The sequence below is a fragment of the Stegostoma tigrinum genome, chromosome 1 (genome assembly GCF_030684315.1).
Source record: "Stegostoma tigrinum isolate sSteTig4 chromosome 1, sSteTig4.hap1, whole genome shotgun sequence".
NCBI lineage: Eukaryota > Metazoa > Chordata > Chondrichthyes > Orectolobiformes > Stegostomatidae > Stegostoma > Stegostoma tigrinum.
In genome coordinates, this window is record NC_081354.1 from 50940692 (window position 1) to 50965255 (window position 24564).

Genomic DNA, 24564 nt, shown 5'->3' on the forward strand with positions numbered 1-24564 from the left:
CTATTCCATGCGCTCACATTTTAAAAGAATTTGTAATAAAATGCTCTTCAGACATGGAACCTGAAAATTGTCACGGCACATCTGAGGGGCAAAACACAATAAATACGATACCAAGCAACTTGTTCTTTCAATCAAGGCTGCATTGCTTAAAGGCTAAAGCGTTAAATAACAATAGAATATCTTATTTCAGGAATTGTCCATCATTGCATAATTTCAGGTCTCTTGCAATTACGTGAACAACTTATCTTGCTCTATCCCTATTGGCCACACCTTAAAATTTGCCTCATTGTATCCTCTCAACTCTTAAAGTGTGCAAGCTTAAGTTATCTTTCTTTTAGATTTTGTGCCTCCCTCAAGACTTGAACCTTGCTCAATCTGGATGTCTGAAAATGTGCCCCAATTCCTTTATGTCCCAAGTCTTTTTTGTACAACTTCTGCTGCTCTGCTTGTACAAAATATTTCATGCTATCCACATGAGTGAGAAAGTGTAACAGCAGACAAGAGAAGATATGGCAGTAAAAAGACACTGGACCAAAGATGACAAGGTGTATGTGATTAGATTGGGACTAGTGTGAGCATTTTGACAGATATAAACAGGATCATGAAGACAGATGGAGCAGAATATTTCAAAACAAAGACAGACCTTTGGAGTGACAGAGCATAAAACAAAATATCATGAGATTAAGACAGGCAGGGAGTTGGGACTAACAGTTCGGGGAAGAGGCAGATGGACACAAGAAATTGGTGAGATCAGGCAACAAAAGATAAAATAGACTGGTATCAGGAGTCATTAAGCTAAGCTACAATTAAGCCTATTGTCTAGGCACAAAATCACTATTCCATCACTGAATTAATTTGTAGCATGTAAATTTTTAAAACGCTGAAATTATTTCAGTAAACTTTTAAGATTTAAGTATTATTGCACTATCTAGCATCCATGGACACTGATGAGAAAGGAAAGCACCAATACTAGTTCAACAAAAATATTTTGAATCAAATATAATTAGTTTCAATATATTATCCATTTTAAAAGAATATTTTTGTCTGCAAGAACTATTCATATTCTTCAAAACAAATACAATTTTTAGCTCTAACACATGTAAAATACATGTATATGCATTTGTAAAACTTTGTGAAAATGTGTGCAAACAGAAAATTTCTTAATCCTTAAATTTCTAAGGATAAACATTTATCCACCTTATTTCTTACAGAAAAAAAACATTAATTTAATGAAAACTTATTATGTCGTGGAAATCCATCACTGTATTTTAAACAGAATTCTTAAGGAACAGGAGTGAGCGGTGAGCCTAAATAACACAATATAAACACAAAGTGTCCCCTTCAAGTCTGGCATTTCAATCTAATTTAAGCTCAGGCAAAATGGACAGAAGTTGATTCTTTGGAACTTTGAAAGCACTGTTTCAAATAACACAAACAGTCTTAACTCTTAAAAATATATTTTCCACCAATTTTAAGTACTACTGTCTTACACTGGAAGAATTTAAAGATGGCTGGGATGGTAATGAAAACAATCACATCAATAGATTAAGGAGTGTAAAAGTAGAGTGAGCTACAGCAGGAGTTATGCTTAGATCTCAGTCAAATAATCAACCTAGGAATTTTCCATTCTCCACAACTGATTTCTTATTTTTGAATGAGTGAAATTCCAGAGATTTTCAAAGTTAGAAGATTAATTGTTGTTGAACATTAAGCACAAATTTAAGATGAACTTCACCTGCCCATGTAGAAATCCGAAGGATCTTGCAGAGAAAGATTCTTAAAGAACCTTTAAGTTGACAGGAGTCTGCTCGTGTCAAGTTTTTTAAGTGATCAATGGAAAGGATTTAGTTTCGCAGTGGGTGATAAAAGTGGTTCTCTCCTGTTATCTACAAGCTTACAGCACATGATCATTAAAGTCCTTCCAAATCTAGGGGCTTGTGTGAAAGTGCTCTATTAGTCTGTGGTCTTGTCTGTTTGGCAACTCCAGCCCTGAAGACAAATGGCAATTGCTGCCCTAAAAGGTCTGAAGTCAAGTCAATAGGGAATCTCAACTCGAACTGAGAGATCAGACGTCTGCTCATTATAGGTTGCTTCAAGGGAAACGTGCATGCAGCCATTAGAAGCATCAAAAAGGGCTAATTATTTCCATATTAGTTTCAAAAGTTATGCTTTATAGTCATATATAGTCATATTGTCATTTAACTGAGAGGCAAAAAGAAAACCACAAAAGTTGAAATTCTACTAAAAGTGAAAATACTAACAAATAAGAAAAACTGCAAGTTCTGTAAATTAAACAAACATATAGGCTGGAAACACTCAGTAGTTCTGTCAGGATAGAACGATTGAACAAACTAGTGATTCAGACATAAAAGCCTTATCAAAATTGGAATATATTAAACATAGCATCAAATAGGAGCAGAATAACAAAGCAGAAGAAAACAAACAGGCAGGCAAATGAGAAAAACGTTGATTTAAAATGTGCTTAAATTGAAAACAGGATAGTTAGCAGAAATTATAATGCTACAGACAAACAATGAGAGAGAAATCGGAAGATATCAATAAGTATTTGTGCAACAGAGAATATGCAAATATCTGAAGTGGCATGTGATAAAGTAGAAATGGAAGCATAAAAACCTCCAAAATGGAATAAACATCAAGGGTTTAATGATAGCTGAGGAATGAAAATAAAAAACATAAAAATCCATACAAATGTTGTCGGAGATGCCTACTTTGTTTTCATTTATAACACTGACTGACACTGTTCCATGTTCTAACATGGACACCTCTGCAATGATAATTTCCCGTTAAAGTCAAAGTCAAATTTTTTTTTACAATAGTGCACACTATATCCTTTTAGCTTTATTTAAAATTATTTTAAGTTACTTAATCCCTTACTAAGAAGCAACACTTGGATGTTTGATGCCATGGATGCCAACAGCCTGTCATGCTCCAAAAACTATTGCTTATGTCTGCGACCAGACAGAATCAGAAGGATATTTGATGATAGGGGCAAAACAGAAACAGAATCATCACAGGTCTTTACTCCTGTCCACAACTCATCAACATACTTCCACAAAACAACATGGGTAATAAACTATCATAGATATCCATTCACAACCTCAGCTACTGTCAGCTCAGGAAAAATGTGCCATTTCCACCCACCAGTTTGTCTGCATTGGATTGGTCAGACTAGTCAGACCAACCTATTTAGAAGGGATTCTGGCTGCCAGCAAATTGAAGCTTGTCCACAGCTATAACAAGCTGCAGATGCACAAAATTGGTGCAGAATGGGGTTTTTGTCTCTCACTGGATGGAAAGTCCCCACTCTGGAGCTGCCAGCCAATCTGATTGGCCAACAATGGAAAGTTTACCTGCAGCACCAAGAATGTGACAGTGGGCACTGCCAGAACTGCAACTAGACTGAAGGCAGCCACATGGTTACTTGGACTTGGGTAAACAGAGGCATTTGGCAAAAAGGGCCAGAGCGTCTTAGAAGGGGGAACAGGAGCAGTTTGATTTTAGGGTGGGGAGAAAGAAAGTGTGCGCACCATCTTCCACACAAATGATACCTTCTGAAGGCCCTCTGCTAACAATGCAAGTTTTGTCACCCATTCATCTTCTGGACTATGCGTATCAGTGTGGGAGTGGGTGGGAAGGTGGGGGGCTCGGCACTAATCTTATTTTACGTGACTCTTGCAGCAGGGACACAAAATCCAGTCACATGATTTGAAAACTGTTCGTCACTGACAGCTTAAACTATGAAGAACTCCACATAACCATGTTTGCAACAGTTTAGCACCACATGGAAAGACTAAGATTTTCTGCTGCATTTGCACCACCTAAACATGAAGTAGATTCTACGGTGTTGCTAGGGCTAGAATTTGACATGCAAGACACAGTTTGAAAATTTGAGGATGATACGAAGATATTGTGAAGGTTCACAGGGTAGTACTAAATAGGTTGGTAAAAAAGGCAGCAAAGTGAATTAGAATGCAGAGAAATTGAAAGTGATCATTTTGGATGGAAGAACAAAGGAAACATATAAAATCAAGGACAGACTTCTAATGAGGAGTGGAGAAGAGGAGGAACTTATATGCACACGTGCATAAATCATTAAAGGCAATAGGACAGGTTGAGAGAACAATTCACATAGCATTTGATATGTAGACTTTACAGGGACATTGAGCACAAGAAGCAATAAAGTTGTCAAACCTATATAAAGCACTGGCTCAGTTTCAAATGAACCATCATTTCTAGTTCTGACATCACACTTTCGAAAGGATGCAAAGGCATTGGAGAGTGTAGAAAAAGTTATTGACATTGGTTTTAGTGAGGAGGAATATAATTTGGGCAAATGTGTTTGAGAAGTAAGACTGTTTCATCCTAGAGAAGACTGAAAGGTATTCAAGGTAGGGTGCTCTAGAGAGAGCAGTTAGAGAGTACTGTTTTCACTGACTGATGCATTCAGAATCGGACAGCAAAGCTTTAAGGTAATTGTCAAAACAGGCAATGGGAAGAAACTTTTTTTGTGCAGCAATGTCATTGGATCATAGAGATATACAGCACAGAAACACACCCTTTGGCGTAACTCATCCATGCCAACCAGATATGCCAAATAAATCAAGTCCCATTTGCCAGGATTTGGCCTATATCCCTCTAAATTCTTGCTATTCATATACCCCTCCAGATGCCTTTTAAACGTTGTAACTGTACCAGCTTCCACCACTTCTAGCAGATCACTCCATACATGCACCAACATCTGCATGAAAAAGTTGCCCCAAGGACCATTTTAAAACTCTCCCTTCTCAGCTTAAACCTATGGCCTCTAGTTTTGGACTCCCTCACCTTGAGGAAAAGGCCTTGTTCACCTACCCTATCCATGCCCCTCATGATTTATAAACCTCTCCAAGGTCACATGTCAGCCTCCAACACTCCAGGGAACACAGACTCAGACTATTCAGCTTCTCCCAACTGCGTAAACCCTCCAACCCTAGCAACATCCTTGTAAATCTTTTCTGAACTTTTTCAAGTTTTACATCATCCTTCCTATAGTAGAGTTGCAAGCAGTAGTCCAACAGTGGCCTAACCAATGTCCTGTACAGCTGCAACATGACCTCCCAACTCCAACACTCAATGCACTGACTAATAAAGGGTTGCATACAAAACGCCTCCTTCACTTTCCTATCTATCTGCGATTCCACTTTCAAGGAACTATGAACCTGCATCCCAAGGTCTCTTTGTTCAGCAACATTCCCCAGGACCTTACCATTAAGCGTATACGTCCTACTCTGATTTGCCGTTCCAAAATGCAGCATCTCACATTTATCTAAACTAAATTCCACCCTCCCATCCTTGGCCCATTCCCACATCTGATCAGGATCTCATTATACTCTGAGGTAACTTTCTTTGCTGTCCACTACTTCTCCAACTTCAGTATCATCTGCAAACTTAGCAACTATATTTCCTACGTTCATATCCAAATTTTCCTATAATTGATGAAATGCAGTGGACCCAGCACCAATCCTTATGGGGCACTGTTGGTCACAGGCCTCCAGTCTGAAAAGCAACCCTCCAACACCACCCTCTGTTTTCTAACCTCGAGCCAGTTCAGAATCCAAGTAACTAGTTCTCCCTCTATTCCATGTGATCTAATCTAACCTTGCTAGCCGGTTTTATCGAATGTCTTACTGAAGTTCATATAGAACACATTCACCGCTCTGCCCTCATCAAACCTCTTCCTTTCCTGATGTTCAAACAACTCCGGTCAAATTAGCTAGACACGATTTCCCACACACAGCCATGCTGACTATCCCTAATCAGTCCTTGCCTTTCCACAAACATGTAATCCTGTCTCTCAGAATTCCCTCCAAAAACTTGCCCACTAGTGATGTCAGGCTCAATCTATAGTTCCCTGGCTTTCCTTTACCACCTTTCTTAAATAATGGCACTTTAGCCAACCACCAGTCTTCCAGCACATCACCTGTCACTATCAGTGATACCAATAGCTCAGCAAGGGGCACAGCAATCACTTCCCTAGCTTCCCACAGAGTACTAGGGTACACCCAATCAGTTCCTGGGGATTTATCCACTTTTGTGTGTTTTTGGACGTCCAGCATCTCTTCCTCTGTAATAGGGTCATTTTTCAAGATGTTGTTAATTGTTTCCCCACATTCTCCATCTTCCATATCATTCTCCATTGTAAACACTGATGCAATCCCTTTGGATTTTCCTTAACCCTATTTGCCAAAGCTATCTCATGTCGCCTTTCAGCCCTCTTGATTTCCTTAAGTACACTCCTACTGTTTTTACACTCTGGCAGGGATTCACTCAAGTTCTGCTGTTATTACTTAACATATGCTTCCTTTTTATTCTTAACCAAAACCTCAATTTCTCTAGTCATCCAGCATTCCCTACACTCACCAGCCTTGCCCATTACACTAAAAGGAACATACCATCTCTGGGCTCTTGTTACCTCATTTTTGAAGGCTTTGCAATTTCAAGTGGTTCCTTTACCTGCAAACATTCGCCCCCAATCAATGAAAGTGTTTGCCTAATGCTGTCAAAATTGGCCTCCCTCAAATTTAAAAATTTAACTTTTAGATCTGATCTATCCGTTACCATCACTAGTTTAAAACTATAAGAATTATGGTCACTGGTCGCAAAATGCTCCTCCACTGACACCTCATTTACTCGCCCTGCCTTATTTCCTAAGAGTAGGTCAAGTTTTGCACATTCTCTAGTAGGTACATCCTCACACTGAATCAGAAAATTTTCAGATTAGCTCAGGAAATCATACTGCTAACAATAAACTATATAAATAATGTTTTGAATTTCAAGACTATGCTACAGCGTTTTCAGACCTGCAAGTAAATTATCAAGCCATAAAAGCTGCAGGGTGTCATATTAAAGCATACTTCACTTTAGGAGATGCTTAACCCTTTGGCCTACTTCCTATTATGAAGAGCTCAATTTTGCTTCAGCAATTTCACCAGCAGGGAGCTGAAGAATTAAGTGTCAGATGATGTTACTTTGCTTTTGAATTATACTTCACTCATAATATGGACATATGGACATATGAACATATTATGGTAACAGTATGCTGTTATCCTAAGACTAGGCAACTTGGCAAATAACTAACTCGCAATATCACACCAAAGCCATTGGCAACCATGCCAGTCTCCTACAATAAAGATCTTTCCATCAATCTGACAAACCGTTTCAAAGCCATAGCATTTACATATACATTGATTTCTGATTTTTCTTTTGCTTTCACTTTTATGTTCATTCCCTTCAACTGAATTTTTCCATTGTGGCCCTCCTGAAATTTCACTGAAAAGGCTAATTAACACCAGAGCATGTTAGAAAATGTTACACAGCATTTCAAATTGTTTGGTGCTGGGCAATAAAATACTGCACCAACGAAGAGAGGCAAAAGAACGTGAAACCATTTTTGTCCCATGCAATTAATCAAGTAGCAACATGGGATTCCCCTTAAATTGGTTATGAGAGCTCATGAGAAGGATGAAAAGTCATAGAGGTCGTGGTATGCTAAGGTTACAAAGGAAAAGAAAATTATCCACAATGGGAGATCAAAACAGTGTCGTGCAGCACTAGTTAATGAAGACTACAAGGACAATACAAAGAACAGGAGCTCTGAAAACAGTAAATGCCAAAGTTGTTCAGAATGCAGAAGGATGCAACAAAGTCTGAAACTGCTAGAAAAACTCAGCAAGTCCACCAGCATTTGTTCTGAAAAAGGGTTACAGGTCCCAGAACGTTAACTTTGTTTTCTCTCCACTGATGCTGCCACTCAATTTTTCCCAGCAATTTCTGACTTTGTTTCTGATTTCCAGAATCCGCAGTTCTCTCTTTTTTGGTAGAAGGCTATGAGCAGCTGTAAATGAATGCTTGTGCAGTGGATATTGCAATGGAATCAGTTTGAATGTTCAACAGAATTCTTCAACTTTATATGTGTACATTTATTAAGAAGTAAGGCCAACTGACTTTGTGATGCTCAGAGACAGAAGATTTTTAAAAGATGGAGACATTCTGGGGACATTAATCTCATGACGTTAATTTAAAAACACTAGAAAACAACTTGCATCCAGAAGTATTATAAAGGAGTCCTTGGATTTGGATTGAGGGTTAGTTATGACAGCACTGGCGGATGAAGTAGTCTTGTGCTAGACTCAAACAAAGGTTGCGGGAAAATTAAACACCACATTGCCCATTTTCCTTTCCATGAACTTAGCAGTACCATGATTCATACCATCACCAACATTTGCTTTCGGATCTTGGAAACCATCTAATTTTTGTTATAGCTTTTATGCAAGACTATTACCAAACCAAAAATTCCATTTCATTCTTTTTGTCTTAGAAGTTGCTCCAATAATGCACAAATTAATTCTGTCAGCACATGTGCTGCCCAAAGAAAAACTGATATCCACACTGCAATTGTACACAAGAGCAATGTGTACCACTTGTGCTTTAATATATTGCAGCTGATAAATGCAAAGAGATGGTATTTCCAGAGACATTCTCTCAATCTCTTAGCAAATGGAAGGTTGGTGAAAGTGAGGGTAGAATACTGTAACAATTTATCTACATGACTCATTTTGGGGATGGAATGTTCCTGCTGGTTTTCCAAAGTTATAGCAGAAAAGAGCTCGTAAAATTACTGATGAGCAACAGGAAGACAGTGGTGTAATCATAGTGGGAGACCACCTGGACACAGGTTCAAAGCCACTTCTGCAGCTGGTTGTAAATTTTATTAATAAAGATCTACCTAGAACTTGATGTTCATCTTAGCCACGGTAACCATTAAGTTATTGTTGATTTACACAAAAGCGCATGTTTAAGAGTCGTCCTTTAGGAGATGAAATTTGTTATCCTCACCTGGGTTGGTTTGCATTATTCCAGACCAATAACAATGTAGTTGCCTCTTAATTGCCCTCTGAAATGGCCTAGCAAGTCATTCACTTCAAGGATAATTTGAGATCAGCAACAATTGCTGGCTTTTCCCGTAATACTCACATCCCACTGAAGTCTAACAAGTGCCTGATCTTTTTTTTTGGAAGAGCACTGATGTATTTTTGCACAGTTTTGCACTTAACAGCCTCAAATTGTGAAAATGCTGGTTTAATTAAATCTGAATGATATCATTCAGGTCAAAGTCACAATTGATTAAGTTTAAAAACAAAGTAAGTGAAAAAATTCCCAATGAAACATTAAGTTTAACACAACTCCGCGTCACATTTATTCCATTTTAGGACCAGCACACAAGCATACAAGACCGTCTTCCAGCCTTTTCTTCCAGAGTGGGATCTCGGGAAAAAAAAAATTCAAGTCGCCCCACTTACCTGATCTTTTCCCATGCTTCATGTTTTTCCTTGATGTAAACCTATTAAATTATTTTTATCAGATACTCTTGAAGCTGCTTCTGCTACATTTTCAGGCACTGCATTCTCAAACTTGTAACAACATATTGCATCAAAAAATCTCATGTCACTTGTCAGTATTTTTTGCCAAATATCTTAAACCTCTATCCTCTGCGCAATATATTCTCCCATTAGAATAAATAAGCAAAAATGGTTTCCACAAACACCTTTTCTGATTTTGAGCACATCAGCAATATGCTACATCTATCATAGTAAAATGTCCCAAGGTGCTTCACAGGAGCATCAGGAAACAGAGTATAATGAACCACTTAAGACAACAATTGGACAAATGACCAAAGGTTTGGACTGGTACCAAGTGTTACAGAACGGACTTTGATGAGAAGAGCAAGATAGAGGGGTTAAATTGTTTAAAACCTGTATTAAATTGTCCATTAACCCACTCCAATCCCAGGGAGACATCCTTAGTCTTCTCATTTGCTCCACAAAACTGGAGTCACGAATCTTTGATACCATTAAAATAAATCTTGGCTGCACCATTTCTTTTGGCTTCGGCCTAATTCGTGACAGTGGCGCCCAGGAATGTAGGAAACTCCAGCAGGAGCCTAAGCAGTGATTAATCACAAGTTTCATATTAATCTTAACTTTTCATTTTAATTCTGTGTGTTTGTATTCTATAACACTGTTTATCAATTGGGAAGCCTGTTTAATTAATTAACCTTTTCAACTTGACCTGGCATCTTCAAACATTTGTCTAGATCTCTTCACTTCTGTAGCCCTATTAAAATTATACCGTTTAGTTTGCGTTATGTTCCTTCACCTCTCCAAACAAAATGCTTCACTTCACATCTGTCTACTTCAAATTTCTTCTGCCATATTTCTGCCAACTTTACCCACCTAAGATCCTCAAGTCTGTTACTACCCTCATCAGCTCTTTCCTACAGGTTAAGTGTTGAAGTTCACAGGCATTTTAAATAATTAGAGTTTTAAACACAATCACGGAGTTTCCTTAAATATATTTCTCAGATCAAACCAAATGTTGAGGTCTGAGCCACTGCTGCTCAGCATCGGCCTACATGGCAGCTGTTATGGAGTGGTGTTTTGGATGTATCTGTGGACAGTTGCATGCTAACACATTTCTAAAAAATGTTTATGAATAGTACAACGTAACAGCTTTTTCATCACATTAGCACCACAAATAACTAACAAATATTTTAGACAGACAACGGAATCTGAGACTTCAGCCAATTATAGAAGAATAGAATCATACAATCTCAACAGTGTGGAAGCAGGTCATTTGGCCCATCAAGTCCACAATGACCTTCTAACACTGACATCCCACCCAGACCCACCCTTGTATAGCCGACCCTAAACACTACGGGCAATTTAGCATGGTCAATCCAACTAACCTGTACATTTTTGGGAGGAACCTGGTGCACCCAGAGGAAATCCATACAGAAATGGGGAGAATGTGCAAACTCCATGCAGACAGGAGCCCAAGGCTGGAATTGAACCCAGGTCCCTGGTTCTGTGAGGCAACAGTGATAACCACAATGCCACCATGCCACTTTTTACTTTGAAAAGCGAGATCAATCTCTCCAGGGTTTTGGCTAGTACGTATCTCTCACCAACTTCAATAAAAGAGATTATCTTCTCCGTCATACATTATTCATGGATAAATTGGTTAGCATGTTTCCTACATTACAACAGTAACTTCAAGTCAAAAGAATTCAACTGATCACAAAGTTTTTAAGCTAATTTAAGGAAATGAAAGGCAATGCATAAATCTTGGTTGTTTACTTCATTCAAGTTAACAAGGATAATGAGCCATGGTTGATCATTTCCAAACTATTTCCAGCCTTCAAGAAAAGCAACTCCTTCAAAAGGTACCTGATGTTAGAAACTTCTCAAGTGTTGACTCGAAGGGGAATTCCCTAAGGTTCCATGGAGAATTGCCCATACTTTTGAGTAATATGATTTCAGTGGTTAACATATTTATAATTCTTTTAACTTCATAAGCTTTGAGATAGCAAGAACGGCAGATGCTGGAGTCAGATACATCACAGTGTGAAGGCGGAGGAACACAGCAGGCCAGGCAGGATCAGAGGAGCAGGAAAGATGACGTTTCAGGTTGAGACCATTCTTCAGAAATGGGGAAGGGAGTTGGGAAATAAATAGAGAGGAGGGGTGAGGATGGAGATGGTAGGTGGGATGGTGATAGTTGAATGCAGGTAGGGAGTGGTGAGGATTGGCCAGTGGGAAGGGTGGAGTGGATACATGGGAGAGAAGATGGACAGGTTCTGTCAGGTCAAGGAGGCAGGATGAGAGGGAGGGTTGGACATGGGATGAATAGATGGTGGGGAGATTTTAGAACTGGTCACATCACTTCCACTCCTGAGACAGTGCCCACCCCACACCCAGCTCCAGCTCTGCACTTAGCCCCAGCCCACCCCCTCACTAAGGATGAACAGTCAGTCCTCAGCAGAGGACTCACCTTCATTCCTCTGTGCCCATGCATCAATGAATTCTGTTCACATCTGATATCAAACTCATCCCCCAGTCGCGAACCATTTCAACTCCCCCTCCCATTCCGCAGATGACATGTCCATCGTGGACCTCCCCCTTTCTCCCTATTTATTTCAGAATCCCCTCCTCCCCCCACCATTTCTGAAGAAGCATCTAGACCCAAAACGTCAGCTTTCCTGCTCCTCTGATGCTGCTTGGCCTGCTGTGTTGATCCATCTCTACACCTTGTTAATTGCCATTGTCATCAACTATCTTTTCTGCTAAACTCATTTTCCGTGGTCACTCCAGCCAATACTGCCCTTATTCCCATTTAATTACCCTTATTTAAATTAAGCATCGTGGTTCCAACCCAAGATTCTCTGAAACAGAATGTCAAATTTGATTTTATTTTCTGATCACTTTTTCCAAGGTTACCTTTTAAACTCTGATCATTTATTAAACCTGCCTCGTTACACATTACCAAAATAATCAGATCCCCGGGAGAATCCAGAAAGTACCGTTCTGTGAAATTATCCTGAATATATCCTATGAATTCTTCCCTGTGGCTACCTCTGTCAATTTGATTTTCCAAATCTATATGAAGATTAAAGTCACTCATTTTAACCTCCACCCATTTGGATTCTACATCATCCAATCCAAAATTATTTCTTGCTAACATACTAAATCTATCTCATATTAAAAAAGCCATTCCACTTCACCTCCCATCATGTGTGTTCTAAAGAGTACATGCTCCTTAATATTTAATTCCCAGCTCTGATCTCCTCAAAACTATGTCTCAGTAACATCTGTAAGATCATCACATTGACTATTGTGCCATAAATTATTATATTCCAAATATTATGCACATTCAAGTAAACAACCATTGGTTTTTGCCTTTTGACCTTTTGTTCCCTTATTGTCCCTATTTGCTACCTTCATCTGCTTGTATGTTCTGTACCATGCTGTTCTACTCTGAGTATCATCAAAATTGTTGCCCTGCAATGCCAAAACATCCTTTTAATTTGAAAGTCAACATCTTCCCCTCCCAAAGCTATCCCCCATGTCAACGGGAAATAGCAAAGTTCTCTTTTGTTGCAGAACCCAATTACCTAGCTCACGGGTGGCGTGAATTTTAATTACTATTTATCAGTCCAAATCTGGACGCTGTTCTGGTCTTGTTGCATGTGGACATGAGCTACATCTCTATCTGAGGACATAGAAAATGCTGGAGAAATTCAATAGGTCTGGCAACATCCGTAGAGAGAGAAACAGAATTAGCATTTCAAGTCCAGAAGTTATGAAGGAGTGTCATACTGGACTTGAAACTTTTACTCTCTCTCTCCACCGTGCCAACCAACTTATTGAGTTTCTCCAGCACCCTATGCATTTGTTTCAGATTTCCAGCATCTACAGACTTTTGCTTTTCTATCTCTATCTGAGGAGTTACAAATAGTGCTGAACATCATTCAATCATTTGCAAAGATCCCTACTTCTAACCTTATGATAGGGCAAAGGTGATTGACATAGCTGAAGACAATGGTTGGAACAAGGACACTACTCTAACTCCAGGTGTTATGTCCTGGGACTGAGGTGACTAACCATGATAATGGCAGAACTGTAGATTTGCTTGGTCACAACGTTACAGACAGTGACTGAATAAAGTTCTGCTTTGCTGATGGCTCATAGTGCCTCATGGTTGGGAGGTCTGTTCTGCAGCCTAGTCATTCAACTGCTTAATGTAGTCATATTCTCAGAATCACAGCTTACAAAGAATTTTGCCAATGCCATATCACTATCCCTAGGTTTGTAGTGTCACATTGGCAGGACAGACTCACCAGAGATAGGAATACAGCAGTGTAAAGTACCAAGTTTTGAGTTGCTAGATCTGCTTAAAATCTATCAAGTTCAGCACACGGATAGTGTCACACACTATGGTGACCATCTTCAATGCGAAGCCAAGACTTTCTTTTCACAAGGACTGTACAGTGATCACTCCTACCAATACTATCATAGACAGATGTGACATGTAGATTGGTGAGAACTAAGTTAATTAAATATTTTCTTCTTGTTAGTTCCTTCACTACTTTCCCTAGGCCGGCCACACTTGATCAGAAGTGCTTCTCCTTCACTCCCACCTTCAATGCGAAGCCAAGACTTTCTTTTCACAAGGACTGTACAGTGATCACTCCTACCAATACTATCATAGACAGATGTGACATGTAGATTGGTGAGAACTAAGTTAATTAAATATTTTCTTCTTGTTAGTTCCTTCACTACTTTCCCTAGGCCGGCCACACTTGATCAGAAGTGCTTCTCCTTCACTCAACAATGGGCATTGAAATCTCTAATTCAGAGTACATTCTGTGCCTTTGCCATACTCAGTATTTTTTTCAATAGTTGTTAAATAGGTACACATACTGGTTCATCAGCTAAGGGATAGATGCTAAGCGGTATCAGAAGATTCCTTTGTCCATGTTCGAAAAGTCAGGGAATCTGTAGCCAATATTTATGACTCAAGGCAACTCTCTCTCAAATTTACACTGCTGTGTTGCTGCCTCTGTTAAGTCTTCTCACCAGTGGGGTACTACATACTTACGGACAGTGGTGTGGTGTTTGCACAAGTGTTTACGAGGAATGATTCTGACAGTGTGGCTATTTTAAGCAGTTCAAAGCAGGATAGATCTCCCAAATTTGGCACAGGACCACAACAACAGCACTTTTGCACACTTGACAGGACTGGGTTTGCTGGTGTCATTTCCAGTGTCTAAGCTGACACCAAATGTTAATTCTTTTTCTTAAGACTTTGGAGCATTATAATACCACTTTGTGACTGTGGAGTCATATCAAAAGGCATTTAAGAGTCAACCATATTGCTGTGGATCCAATCAGAGATCAGGCTATTTTGGATCTGGTAATGTGCAATGGGGCAGGTTTAATAAATAATCTGAGAGTAAAAGATCAGGAATGAGGGCAGAATTGGGTGGAGTGGATGGGGAAGGTGTTTAAGAAAAAAGACCATTGATGAACAACGGCAGTCATTTAAGAAAATGGTTCATAACTTGAAAGATGTATCCAAAATGAGGAAGGAGAACTCCAGGAAGGAGAAAAACTAAACAGAAGTAGTTAAGGATAGTATCAAGTTGAAATAAAGATATACAATGTGTCAAAGATGAGTGGTTATCCAAAGATTTGCTGAAGTTGTAAAAGCAAATAAAGAGATAATCAAAAAATAACAGAGGGAGGAAGTAAACTTTGAGAATAAACAAGTAATATAAAACCAGATTATGGGAGCTTCTTTAAATATAAGGAAGAAGACAGAGATCAAAGTTAACATGAGAGAATGAGGGTCAGGGAAAAAGTAATGGAGAACGAGGAAATGGCAGAGAGATGAATAAGTACTTTTTATCAGTCTTCATCGTGGGAGACAACAACAGCATTCCAAAGTAAGAAATAATCAAAGGGCTAAAAGGAGGAGGAGAGGAAAGAGAAACAATCACTGGAGAAAAAGTACTGGCAAAACTAATGGAGCCAAGGCCAACAAGTTCTCTGGATCTGTTTGGTTGCATTCTAGGATTTCAAACAACATATACCAAGATAGTCAATGCATTAATACTAATTTCCCAAGAATACTTAGCAATGTAGTGGGGGTGCCAGTGTTGGACTGGGGTGGACAAGGTCAGAAGTCACACAACACCAGATTATAGTCCAACAGGTTTATTTGAAGTCACAAGCTTTCTGAATGCTGCTCCAACATCAGGTGGCTATAACGTAATATCATTTGCCTTCTGACCAAGAATACTCAGATTCAGGAAAAAAAATCTTAGAAGGCTGGAAAATTGTTCAAGTAAGATCCTTTCTAAAATAAAAAGTGAGGAGACAAAGAAAACAGGATACACAGGCCAATTAGCTCAACATCTGTCAATCGGAAAATTTTTAAAAATCTATAATAAAACATGTGATAGTAGAGCATCTAGAAACACATAATAAAATCACAAAGACTGAATATATGGATGATGATGGGATAGTGTAGGGGGATGGGCTTAGATTAGTTCAAAGGTCGATGCAACATTGAGAGCCGAAGGATCTGTTCTGCGCTGTATTGTTCTATGTTCTATGTTCTAAGTTCTAATATCACTTCATGAAGGGGATATTATGCCTGAGAAGTTTATTAGAGTTCTTTCAGGAAGTAACAAATAGGAATGATAAAGGGGAACCAGTCAATGTTATATTGATTTCCAAAAGATGTTCAATAACATACCATTCGCCTACTTGTTAAGATCAGCCTCAAATATTGAGGATGTGATTTATATAAAATTGACTAATAAAGGACAGAGAATTGGGATAAAGGGGGCATTTTCATCATGGCTAAGATAACAAAGTGTGGAGCTGGATGAACACACCAGGCCAAGCAGCATCTCAGCAGCACAAAAGCTGACGTTTCGGGCCTAGACCCTTCCCGAAACAACAGCTTTTGTGCTCCTGAGATGCTGCTTGGCCTGCTGTGTTCATCTAGCTCCACACTTTGTTATCTTGGATTCTCCAGCATCTGCAGATCTCATTATCACATTTTCATCATGCCAACCTGTAACTAGTGGAGAACCAGAAGGACACGTGCTGGGAACACAATTGTTCAGAAAATACATTAATGACTTGGATGATAAAAGTGAACGTCGTAATTGCCAAGTTTGCCAAAGACAAATGATGGGAAGGCAAGTCTGAGGATGGCGCAAACAGTCTATACAGGTATACTGACAAGTTAAGTGAGTGAGCAAAAGCTTGGCAGATGGAATATGGGAAAACAAGGTTGCGCACATTGGAAGGAAGAAAGAGAGCTGAATATTATTTAATGGAAAAAGCCGGATAAAGCTGCAGCACACAATGATTTAGAGGCTCTTCTGCATAAATCACAAAAAGCTAGCATCCAAGTTCAACACATAAAACAGATTTCAAAGTTACAGAGTATAACTACAGGGAGGTCTTGCTAAAGATATGCAAGAAACTTGTTACACCAAACCAGGAATATTCTGAACTGTTTTGATGTCCTTATCTATTGGCATTGAAGGTAGTGCAGAGTAGATCCAGCAGCTTGATCCTGGGAATGGATGCTTCTTATGAGGAGGAGAAGTAAAGTAGACTGGGGACGTACTCATTACAGTTTAGAAGAATGAGGACAAGTCTCATTAAAATCTCAGAATAAAGGGTTGCCCATTTAACACAAGGAGGAGGAGGATTTGTTTTTCTCTCTGTGAATCTATAAATCTGATTTTTTAGTGCAGAGGGCAAACAAAGTTGTGTTCTTAAATGTATTCAAAGCTGAAATAGATGAACTTTTTATAAATCTGCACAGAGTTCAAGGATTAATGGGGATAAGGCAAAGATTTCACTGAATGGTGGCACGGACTAGATGGGGCAAATGGGTTCCACTGCTCCTATGTCTTATGGCCTTCGTGCCTGGAGTCTCATGTACGCCAGACCAGGTAAGGGCATCAGATTTCATTGCCAAAAGGGCATTAGTAAGCCATACGAGTTTTCACATGAAGCAATAGTTTCACAGACTAGACTAGTTTTTAATTTCTGATTTATTAATTGAATTTAAATTTCATCAACTGCTTTTATGGGATTTGAATACATGTCCCTGCTGCAGTACAGTGGGCCTCTGGATTACTTCAGTTCTGAAAGAGGGTTACTGGACTCAATGTGTTAACTCCGCTTTCTCCACACAGATGCTACCAGACCTGCTGACTTTCTCCAGAAATTTCTGATTTGTTTCAGATCTCCAGTTCTTTGTTTTACTTAACCTCTGGATTTCTTGTCCTGTAGCTGTACCACAATGCTACTGCCTTCCTAATAGTTGCTTCCTTCTGTGTACTGCTACACTACTGCCAAGTGCTGCAAGATTACCACGTTTAGTCAACAGAATATGCAGAACTTGTGCTCATTTGATTGCAGTAATACCACATATTGCCTTTTGTTTGAACATTTAAAAAGTCTACAGACTATGTAATAAAAGTTTTACATCTATTTCGGAAACATCCAGCCTGAGGTAGGCAATAAACATTGAAGATGATTTCTCAACACTTTTATAGAAACCATACTAGTCAAAGAGTGTTAGCAAGCCTCAACACTTGCAAGAAATGAAAAGGAGGCTTTCTAATGTATTAAGATTAAATTAAGAGTGTAAGATATAGTCGAAATTATTTATCATTACCATGATTATACTAAGACTAAGATGGCAAAATTTTTATTTGTTCTATCAGAATGGAGAGAAAAACTCTCCCCGAATAGCTATCCAATATTTGTAAATGCCTCACCAGGTTAAACATGTGAAGTAGATTTTTGTTTGATCCTCTAGCAAAATTTCTTAAACAATTCTTTCCCTGTACGAAAAAAAACTCAAGCTGTCATCTCAGACACTAAAGGTTGACTGAAGCCTAGTACTTTAAGGCTACTTTTGTAATGCAGTTCATCTGTTTCTGATAAATGAGAAAAGAATAGATGACCTGGCAGAAGGCTCAGACAATAACATGTGATTTACAGGACATGAATTCAGCTACTATAAGATTTATCTGACAGGCTGCTCTGATAGTGGACTGTTCAGTATCCGATGGAATGATTTCTAGTCTGGAAAATCTACTACTGAGTAGCCATACACATTATTTATTTATTAGATGTTTTGGGTTGAAACCATTTTAAATGATGCACTTCAAAAAGTACAGCAATAAATTCAGCTTTAAAACTGGAATTGAGGTAATGTTATTGGAATATGTGTCAGACTGAATTAGTATGGGGCCAACAAAGCATTGATAAAGTGGCCTTGAGTGACATAATGATGGTTTAAAGAAACAAAGTTACTCCTGTGAGCTCAAACTACTTGAAAGGAGAACATTAACGTTGAAACAAAACATTATTTCAAGTATGACAGCATAGGAAATCGGACAAACGTCGCACATATAGATGTACGTCTTTCCATTACATTTGGTGTATTATTGCATTCACAAAATGGGCTTGTTATTTAGATGGTCTATAATATTGCTTCTCATATTATGAGCCAAATATGAGAAACTCACCATGCCATAATGCAACTAAGTGATAAAAGAAAGCTTATGCATTGCAGACATTTGTTGCTTTTATTTTTGACATGAACATTCAGCTTTCCTTTCAAAATAAAAGAGTTTCAATTATTGGTTTTATTTAGAGCATAATATCATAACTAATGTATATTTTAAATTGTCTAAGCTTACTGAAAATAGGTTTACTTGGTTCAGAAGCATTTTAATCCTTCTGTCACCAAATATATATAAAAATACCTAACAAACATACAGAAAAAAACATGAATTCAATTTATCATGTTAGAAGACTTCTACAAATTTATTGGTTGGTGGCTGTGAATGAAGGACTTCTTATAGTGCACAGGACACTTTCTACAGCGAATTAAAAGTACTCATTGCTATTCACACAAGAATGCGAAACTGCAATTTTGAAATACAAATAATGGAAATCTAGGCCCTCTTAACAATTTGTTGAATAAGACACAACTATCAGCTGCTTATACAATTTTTCTGCATGTTGCAAGAGATTCTGGAGCAAAAAGATGATTTCTTTCACATCTTTAATTTGAAGAAAGTAACATGAAACTATTCACAAATGGCACCCACAAAAATTTGAGAACATATTTCTCACTTCAATTTAGAACCTGAAAGCAACGGAAAAGAATGTTTATCCTCACTACATTTGAAAGCAATGACCATAATCAGTTTCACATTCCCTGCACTGTGAGACAAGTTGAAATGAGCATAAGAAAGTAAGAAAATACTGCAAGTGTTAAAATAACTTAAGCAAGATCATAATTAACCAGAACCTCTTCAAAATATGTTAACCTTCATGAAGTAGCAATTATCAGCTGATAAAAATCACATTACTATGAAAATTTAAGAACAAAGTTCAATAGAAAAGTCATTACATGAAACTGTTGTCACTCTGATCTATAACGAAACAGTTGTTTTGTTCCGAAGCACAATAAATGGTATGTGCGAAGGTATCATGCTGAGAAGACTAATCTGAGTGATTAAAAACATGATTTTTTGACCTGAGCTTTTTGATCTTTGACACTCATCCCACTCCATCTACACAGCAAAATTAATTAAGATTTTAGAATGAAAATATCACATCCCACCACATCTCACCCCAAAATTAATCAACATCACACTCTGTAATATCTACATCCTCCAAGAGTCTGGCTGCATTCTTATCCCAGGTCTCTCAAGTTTTCATGTCAACAAGGTCTGTCTTTTTCATTAGAAAATAAATTGCTTTTGTGACCCTGGCCATCTACTTTAGATGATGTGAAATATTAACTCACATAGGATCATACCTTTAGTTTAAAAGCAACGTAAGAACTAAAGTGTATAGCAAACATCCTTACATTCAACCATAAAATGTTTTTAAGTTCATGTCAAAAACAACTATCCCCCAATCAGTGGAATGAACACCAGAAATCAATCTTTACATCCACCATGTGATCAGAGTGGCATGAAACAGGTCTGACATTTGTGTAAAATAAATGCACTAGCTCTTGGAATCCATCCAGTAGATACTAATTGTTGCTAAATCAGTAAAACAAAGTACAAAAAATGCATTTTCAGGGATGAATTATCAGGTGTGCAACAAAATGTAGGTCCAATATACTAAGAGTATACTACTGGGTTTGAGAGACAGCAACAGGAAGCCTGACACGAGGGAAGGCACGTGACAACACCAAAGATGCAGAAGTGAGGGCTGGAGCTAAGAGCAAAAGCAAAAAATGGTGATGGGGGGGTTTTGAGAGTGAGGAAGAGACAGACGCAGCAAGTGCGAGGGACAGATGGCGAGGGAATGACAGCAGATTGAACAAGGGTGAAAGAAGGGCAGCCATATCAAAGGAGGGGCTGTGACAGTGAGGGAGGCTCAGCAAGACAGACTACCAGGCAAGCATGGCAAGTGCAAAGGAGAGGGAGAGGCAGGGGCAGCGGCAGCAAGTTCAAGGACAAGGGAGGCAGAGAAGCATAAGCGGGGGGGTGGCGAGAATGATGGAGTGGAGGATCAGTGAGAGTGTGAGAGGGAGTTTGGACAATGAGAACATTCTCTGGACTAGGGCAAACTTAAAATGACCATCAACCACTTTCAGGTTTACAGCTAGCTGTTACCAACTTGGTTGAACTGTTTGGATTATTATCCTGGTACTTGATGATGGAGAGGTTGATAGGGTGCATTGAAGACCTTGATTATACTGTTCAAACACTTAAGGTACTTGTATCTATCTCACTCAGCCTGCACATGGATTGAGTGTGAAGGGGAGACCGTGAAAAAGGGAGGAGGCAAAGAGAATATGATGAGTCAACAGGCACACAGGACAGCAGCAGTGGAGAGTAACAGGGAGCATGCACAGGTTGAGGAAAGGGAAGGCGGCAGAACGCTTACGGGGGAGCGTGAGAAGTGGGCAAGAGGTAGGGAGAATCAAAGGGGAGCACAGTGGGAGAAGGTTACAGGTAGGACAATGGTTAGGAGGAGGGATGACACAGGTAGTGGATGAAACAGGGAAAACACAATAGAACAACAGGGAGAGCATCAGGCAATGACAGTAAAGCATGGTGGGGTTGACAGATAGTGCAGTGGGGCAGAGGGATGGTGGGCTAACAGCATGAACTGTGAGCAGTAGAAGAATATTGCAGAATGCCAGAGTGTGAGAGAAAATGGGAGAGGGTGGCCACGAGAGACTGTAACTGAGACTGTGTGCGGAGAAGGTGACTTAAGATCCAGTGGCTACAAGACTGTCCGTGTTGATGATGGAGAGTTGCTAGAAGAAAGTGGGGAGTGTGACTGCAAGAAAGGAGGGAGAGGCAGCAACCAGGGTGCAACCAGTGAGATAGCAGACATTTTGGTTTCTTTCATTCAAATGTAGGAGTCACTGGCTATGCCAGTATGTATTGCTCATTCCTAATTGCTGAAGAGGACCAAAAGTCAACCACATTCCTGTGGGTCAGAAGTCACATGTAAACAAGACCATGTGAAAACGGCAGATTGCCTTTGCTTGAAGACTTAGCGAATCAGATGGGTTTTTAGGGCAATCAACAGTCATCACACTGAGATAACAACGTGTAGAGCTGGATGAACACAGCAGGCCAACCAGCATCTTAGGAGCACAAGAGTTGACATTTCGGGCCTAGGACCGAAACGTCAGCTTTTGTGCCCCTAAGATGTTGCTTGGCCTGCTGTGTTCATCCAGCTCCACACTTTGTTATCTCGGATTCTCCAGCATCTGCCATTCCCATTATCTCTGAAACAGTGGTTACACTGTTGTTATTTGGTGAGGTTTTTATTCTTCCAGACTTTTTAAAAACTGAATTCAATTTTCACCATTTGCCAAGGTGGGTTTCAAGCAGTCACCTTGGGCTCTGAATTATTAGCCTATTGACATTAATGCTCAAACGGGGAGGGAGAGAGGGAGTTGGGAGAGGCAGAGAGGAGCATCAGAGGCAAACAAAGAGAGAGACAGACAGACAGACAGACAGGGTCACAGCCAAAGACAGTAGATGGGACATGGCAGTGATAAAGGAACAAAAGGCAGTGAAACTGTGGACTAGACATGCAGACAGAGGAGGAGGCCGGAGAGAGGAAGAACAAGTATTGAGCAAGTGGGAGTGGCTAAACCAGAAAGAGAATATTAAAGCGAGAAAGAGGCCATGGTGCTTGAATGGAAAATACAGAGGCAGAAACACTGATAGGGACAATGGACAGACAGACAGACTCAGATAGATGTATACTTTTGAATTATTCAAATTAGAAATCCTTTCTAAATGAATTCTTTCAAACATGTTCAATAGATCATGAATTTCGCTGATCTCAGTTAACTATTCACATAACTGTAGCTCAAATCTGATAAACGTTAGTCCTTAAAGTCAGTATGTTATTCAAGAAATAGGCGAAGTGATGCTGAAACTGATTTAATTCTGAATATGAATGGTAACAGATTTGAATAAGCTTCAAGCAGTAACCTTCATCAAATTGTTTTACCGCAGTTTCTACTTTACCTGACAAATTTTTCAACTCCTTTTGTATTGTTCAAAACTTCCACTTTGTATAATCTCTATGCAATAGCAGAACCACCTTCAGGAATGCATTGCTGTGCTTACCAGTTTATCCCAGATCCATTAGTTGTGATCTTCTCAAGTAAATTTGCTTATTGCATCATATTGACAACACATAGCATTGATTTTTCACACCTTCTATGATTCTTTCATTTATATTCATGACCTGTCCGTCAGCATGACCTAAATAAATTTGGCAACATACCCACTAAAATGAACAAATCAATGCAAAGGAGCATTAATGATGCATTATCCTTATTTGTCAGCCCAGTAAACCTTTAGGTTGTAAATGAAGGTCAAAAGCTTTGAAAAGGGTCGAAACCCATGACCTCTGAAGCCTTCTTCTCCCTTTCTACAGCCTTTGTTTTATTCATGATCTCAAACTAATGCTGAAAATTTTTGAATATATATGAATTAATTTCTAGGTTAGTACAAAATAAGCCACATAAAGATCACTGTGGAGGCACAAAACATATAAAAATTATATATTGACAGCTTAAGCTGTTACAATCTTCATGTGACAAGGCAAGAAATATAACACCACAGAAAATAACAATTGCTCTTTCCTATTCCTTAGATTTTTTTAAAGTAAATAACTTGTCTTCCAAAGTATTGTTTAAATACTCAAATATTTAGATGAAATTGTGTTCTATATTTTCCCGAAAATTTTGAAAATTATGACAAAAAAACCTGGAATAACAATCTATACATATTACAAATATTTAAAATTTGGTACATTGGAAACAACAGTAGACATAAAGCACATTACTAACGTGGCATTTCAGCAGCATATTATACAAATATACAAATTGATAACTTGGGGAAGGGAAGCATACAATTAACAGGATAAAAGCTAAAAAAACATTTAGTTTATTTTAACTTCTGTTCACTCAAGTGGTACATACATATATTGTATTTGCACGTTATATTATGTTAAGCTAATTTAAATCATTTGCAAAGGCTTACCTGAGAACAGAGTAACATGACCAACTCCACAACAGAACTGCTAGACTTCATACAGACCAAGCCTATGACGCAAAAATATATTTAAAATGTAGTTTTAGAAATTATTCAAGTTTGAAATTGGAATAGTACAAATGTAGAATATATAATTTTAATAAGCCTAGTCTATTATCTTCACATAACACTGCTCCTGTAACACTATCTCAGAACATTTCAGCCTCTTGCTGCTGGCAGGCATTAATGGTTTCTTCACAGATTTTGATGCATTCAAATACTAAGAAAAGATATCAAAAGACCTCCTTCTGGGATGCAATAACAGGGACCAATTTTGACGTGAACCCTGCTGTTCTTGAACTTCGAGACAATTCTGAGGTGTTAGCTTTGGCTCATGGGTAGCATTCGCACTTCCAAGTCAGAAGGTCACAGATTGAATACCACTCTACAGAAAGAGACTCAGGGCATAATTTTGGTTAAAACTGCAGGCTCACTACCGAGTGAGTGCTTCATTGCCAGGAATGTCATCTTTCAGATGAGATGATAAAGCCAAGATTCCGTCTGTCTTTTTAGGTAGATGTGAA

General features: G+C 38.8%; 1 protein-coding gene across 2 annotated transcripts in view; it reads right to left on the minus strand.

The window, feature by feature from the left end:
* Positions 1-24564, minus strand: part of lrba (LPS-responsive vesicle trafficking, beach and anchor containing) — an 856602-nt gene that overhangs the window by 585881 nt on the left and 246157 nt on the right. For both annotated transcript variants that reach the window (XM_048526975.2, XM_048526966.2), the window contains exon 33: positions 23990-24051. In XM_048526975.2, coding sequence (XP_048382932.1) covers positions 23990-24051 — 62 coding nt within the window. The remainder of the gene's footprint in view (positions 1-23989; positions 24052-24564) is intronic.